The 4,975-nt window shown below is 33.7% G+C and overlaps 1 protein-coding gene across 1 annotated transcript; it reads right to left on the bottom strand.

Moving 5' to 3' along the window:
* Positions 1–1,676: 1,676 nt before the first annotated feature.
* On the bottom strand, positions 1,677–3,823 carry LOC116121780. The gene is made up of 2 exons (XM_031407726.1): positions 3,819–3,823; positions 1,677–3,741 (listed from the first exon to the last, which is right to left on the bottom strand). The coding sequence occupies exons 1-2, from the start codon at positions 3,821–3,823 to the stop codon at positions 1,677–1,679; spliced, it is 2,070 nt and encodes a 689-aa protein (XP_031263586.1).
* Positions 3,824–4,975: the final 1,152 nt, after the last annotated feature.

The following is a 4,975-nucleotide window of genomic DNA, read 5'->3' as shown; positions in this document are numbered from 1 at the left end:
TTTATAGTATTAAGTAAAACAGTAACTAACTTTGAGTGTATATTTTTCTTTTATAGTAAAAAGTTTAGGCTTCGTTTGATTCACTATTTTGATGGTTTTTATAATAGTGTTTTGAAAAAAGTAAAGTAAAGTTAAGTTGGGTTATTTTTACGAGAAAAGTAATTATTGGGTGCATTTGGTTTATTATTCTAATACTTTTTAGAATAATATTTTGGAAAAAAAAAAGTAAAATGGGTGTTAATTACGAGGTAGGATTTAAAAATTAACAGGAATACCCCCTAGGTTTGTTAATTTATAAACACCTCCATAATAAAACATTGAAAATTAACAAAAACACCCCCACCTACCCATTAAATACTGGTAGTCAGCCACCACCACCAGAGGGTGGCAGGAGTTGCCATATCAGCCCACGATCGGCTGGATCTGATCGGTCGTGCCCTGATATGACATTTTCCAACTAGATCCACAGTAGATTTGATTGAAAAAGGTTATATGTACAGCTAGATCTGGCCATTGACGGCCAGATTTGACCTATTTGGTCATCAACGACAGCCAAAGATATGGTCATCATTGATGGTCAACGATGGCCATATCTTGGCCGTCGTTGATGGTTAGCTATAGCCAAAGATTTAGCCTTTTTCGGCTAAGTCCACAGTAGATATGACCTAAAAAGGTTAGATCAACGCACTACTAACCAGATCCAGTCGGTAGTGTGCCATTATACCATATTTTGGCCACCTTCTGACGGTGGTTGCCAGAATCTGGCAAATGTGAGTTGGTAGGCTTGTTTTTGTCATTTTCTAAAAAAAATTGGGGGTGTTTAGTTAAATTAACAAACCTAGGAGGTTTAAAAATAATTGAATAAAGTAGAATAATATTTTTCAGAATAAAGAAACAAATGTGTATTTTTGATAGGATAGGGGAAAAATTGTGAAACAAATGTACTTTGTTTTGAGTTGAATAAAGTTGAATTAGATTTTGAGAATATTGAAACAAATATATATATATTTTTTTTGGATTTTAGGATAGGATAATGGAACCAGATAGGGTAAAAATAATGAAGTTAAAGTCAAAGTCAAAGTTAAGTCAACAAGATTCTAAACATAAAGCTGACGTGTATACAAAGACTTTTCAAACAAAAGACTAAAGCTAAGATTGATTTTACATTCAAGAATCTATGCAAAGTTCATATTATGATTTAACTTTCACCCAAGCGTCATTCACAAAAAAAAATAAACGTGATTATTCAATGACTTAATTATCAGTTCATATAAAATTAGGATAAAATATTTGCTTTCAGTATAATTTTTTTTTTTTTTTTGTTTTTTGCTTAAATTTTATTATTTATCTGTAAAAGGTAAATATACATTAGAGATTTTCATCTCATTACAGTAACACATTATAGGACATTATATAGTATTATCATAGATACATTATAGGTATTAAATTAATTTGTAATACAATGTAATAATGATAAATATAAAATTATTTTCATTCTCTCTTTTGTGTCAAGTGAACCGTCTTTCTTCAGTTTTAGAGCACTTGTAGAAAACCCAAAAGAAATTCTAAAAATAGACATAATTTTCTCATAATTAACACAATGATACAATATAAACAATCTTAACTCTATATACATAAAATTACTAACATAATTATATTCTTCATCTTCACCTAAATCAGCGAGAGCCAAAGAGCCGAGAAGTTGATAGGTTTTTCTCATGCTGGAAGTGCCGGTCCCCAAAACCTTGATCTTGTTCAGGCAATAAATATTGCTGACCAAAACCTAGTTCTTTTTCAGCTTTGGAAGATTTCTCAAGAAAGAAATCCTTCGGCCGGTTTGACCCTTGCGATGGATCGATCACATTTTGTTGTTGATATTGTTCACTCAAGCCCAAATGTGCCATAAGAACACATATATGAGTGAGCAACTCCCCACCTTTGATAAGTTGTTTTCCATGCTCTTTCCATCCGCAACTATTTGCAGCATATGTCAACATTTCTGTCCATACTTCACTTATCATCTTCCATACCTCTTCTTTCCTCCCAACATAATATCCAGATTTCAATTCTTGCAATTGCTTGGCCAGTCTACTTCCACTATATAGCACAGATAAACTTCCAGGTTTGTCCCTCACATTAAGCAACATACCACAGGCTTCATTTTTTGAAATATTAGACATATTTTGCTTCTTCATTTCTTTTTCAAAGAATCTCAGAGCCTCTGCACAAGTTTCCTTATACCTTATTTCACCAATCCCTTTGGGCAACATATTTGGACACATAACTAACAAATACAACATATAATCCGATAGTCGCTTGCTCATTTTACAATTTACAGGAATTCCATTATCATCATCTCCGTTGTCACCATAATCAACATGATAACAAATATCAGTGGCAATGTGCCAAACAAGAAGGCTATGATCAAAGTCTACATCAATTGTACACCAACGAAAGTTATCAAGAAAAGAAAACGGAAAAGGAAATATCCTACCTCTATTTGCTAATGCATTATCACCTCTCTGAGCTAACAATTTTTTGCATCGCTTGATATTGAAATGATCACCTTCAATTTTCTTGCTGTTCTCCATGATCTTCTTGAAGATCATTTCTTGTAGATCAATATTCACATCCTCCCAAGTCAAATAATGAAACTTCTCTAAAATTTCTTTGATGCCAAATAACTTCGGAACTCTAATAGGTTTGGATGATATCTCTTCCACACACAAACTTAAAAAGTTGTACTGACCCATGGACTCTGACCACCTCCTACTGTTGGTCGAAAGTAAAACATTGGAAACCAAATTACCACCGGAAGTAAATATACGCTTGGTCAACCAAACTTTTGTCCAGTCAGAAAACAGAAGCATGATAAACGCATAAACCTCCAGAAAAACAGCACCGAGCAGGAGTACATAAGTTATGGAGATATCGATTGATGAATATGCATGTTTATCAATGAAGAATAAGAAGACAACCGATACAGAAACATTGGAGAAGAAGCAAAAGCAACGAAGAAAGATTCCGAATCTGGAATAAATCATGTTTGCCTTGGTGTAGAGCAGATCATACATTAATCCAAGCTCAACGGCCACCAATTTGAAGGCATGTGTAGCTGACTTGCTGTGAATGAAAGAGTAGCTCTCCTTTCGGTCATTATGATCAAGAAGTAAGTCTGCAAAGAGACACCTTAATCTCTTGAATAACATATTGGCCTCAACCAAATAATAATCCTTCGGACTAGTGCCTTCATCGTTTGACACAGCTACTACTGTTGTTGATTCCTTATGGTGCAACTTCTCTCCACGACCAGTTTTAGGTGGAGATGAGCGCAAAGAATCTTTAAATTGCTTAGCACTTGAAGACCGAAGCACAAAAGTCCTTTCTCCATACTTGATAACTCCAGTGATAAATACTGGAATGGTTAGGAATCTAAAAGTTGTATTGTTGTCCCAGGAGTATCGGACGAAGATGATAAATGCTACTCCAACTTGGACTACAAGCCCATGTAAGTGCCTTAACCACAACTCATTGTCTTCTAAAGAGTAAGCTGTGATAGTATCCGGGCCACCAAGATGCAAGAGAAGGAACGGCGCCCAAAATGCTTTAAGTACGTTGTTTGATTCCAAAGAATTATCTTCAAGATTTCCTTGGCTGCGGGCGAGGGTGCCCAAGGCAACAGTTGCCACCGAATCTGCTGTCAAGTATGCCAACCAAACAAGGACACTTATCCAAATTCTTCTTTGATATTTTCGTCGAGAACCAAATATAATGAGGATGATCTGTAAAAAAAGGCTTAGTAAAACTATCAATCGAACTTCATATCCGTTCCAAAGTTGGATGACTTTTTCGGAAATTGCTTGCCAGACCATGATTCTTCTATTGAAAACTCAAACTGCACAGGGCTGAATTTTTTTCTTAAAAAAAAAAAAAAAATTAATTTCAATATGAAGCTTATGTTAATTAATAGTGATGAATAAATTGTTATGACGTGAATAAGGCGAGATGATGCTTTTATTGAATTTAAATATATAACCAATGGTGGAACTAGAAAATTGTATTTCCGGGGGATGAAGTGTAGAATTTAGAAAATAATATGGGGTCAAACAAGAATAAATTCATTTTAAGTGGTAAAATGTAAATATTTTTATGTAAATTTTCAAAAGTTTCATTGGACCTGGGTGACCATGGCCCCCCTATGTAATCCAAAAATGAAGAAATTGTATTAGATTAAGGGCTACCAATTTGTGTTACATTAACTTGATCGCGTAAATATAGATAAAGACAATGTTTGCAAGCATCATACAACATAAATTATAAACGATACGAAGTGCAAAAACATAACATTTATAAATATATGTGTATAATTTTATACTAGTATTTCTATTCAGTTTTCAGATAAAATAAACAAACTAACCAAGTACATCTATATATATCCTTGCAATAGTTTCTCCATTATCAGTCCAAGTTTATTTAGAGTCGATAAGAAAAATGAAGTCTTTATAAAAATAAATAAAAAAATTAGTATTTACATAGACTTGCCAAAGTAAATTGATTATAAGGTCAATTAACAGAGAAGAAAAAAGATGCACCTGGTGAAGCACTTGTGATGTTAGCCTGCTGAACTAACAAGCTTGATGTACTTCAATTTGTTGAGAACTGGCTTTGAAGATTTTATTTTTGAATAGAAGAAGAGCAGGAGACAAGGCTGAACTTAGAGAAGTAAATTGCATATGCAATGCATGCAACATGTTTAAGGAATAACTTGTACGACAGGGATGGAATAACAGAGAATGCATTCTTCTTCAGGAATAATGGCAAAGAATAACTTCGTATTAGACTTTAATCCAAGTTCAAAGATTGAAGTGAGGAATCTATGCAATTTAATTTCACTCAAACGTTGTTTACTAAAAGGATCACTACTTAATGGACTTAAGTATCCATGTCGTGCAATATTATGTTTGCTTTCAGTATA

This window comes from Pistacia vera, unplaced genomic scaffold, assembly GCF_008641045.1.
Source record: "Pistacia vera cultivar Batoury unplaced genomic scaffold, PisVer_v2 Contig1280, whole genome shotgun sequence".
In the NCBI taxonomy this organism is placed as follows: domain Eukaryota; kingdom Viridiplantae; phylum Streptophyta; class Magnoliopsida; order Sapindales; family Anacardiaceae; genus Pistacia; species Pistacia vera.
The sequence above is the reverse complement of the archived record's forward strand: the minus strand, read 5'-3'. Positions and strand labels throughout refer to the sequence as shown.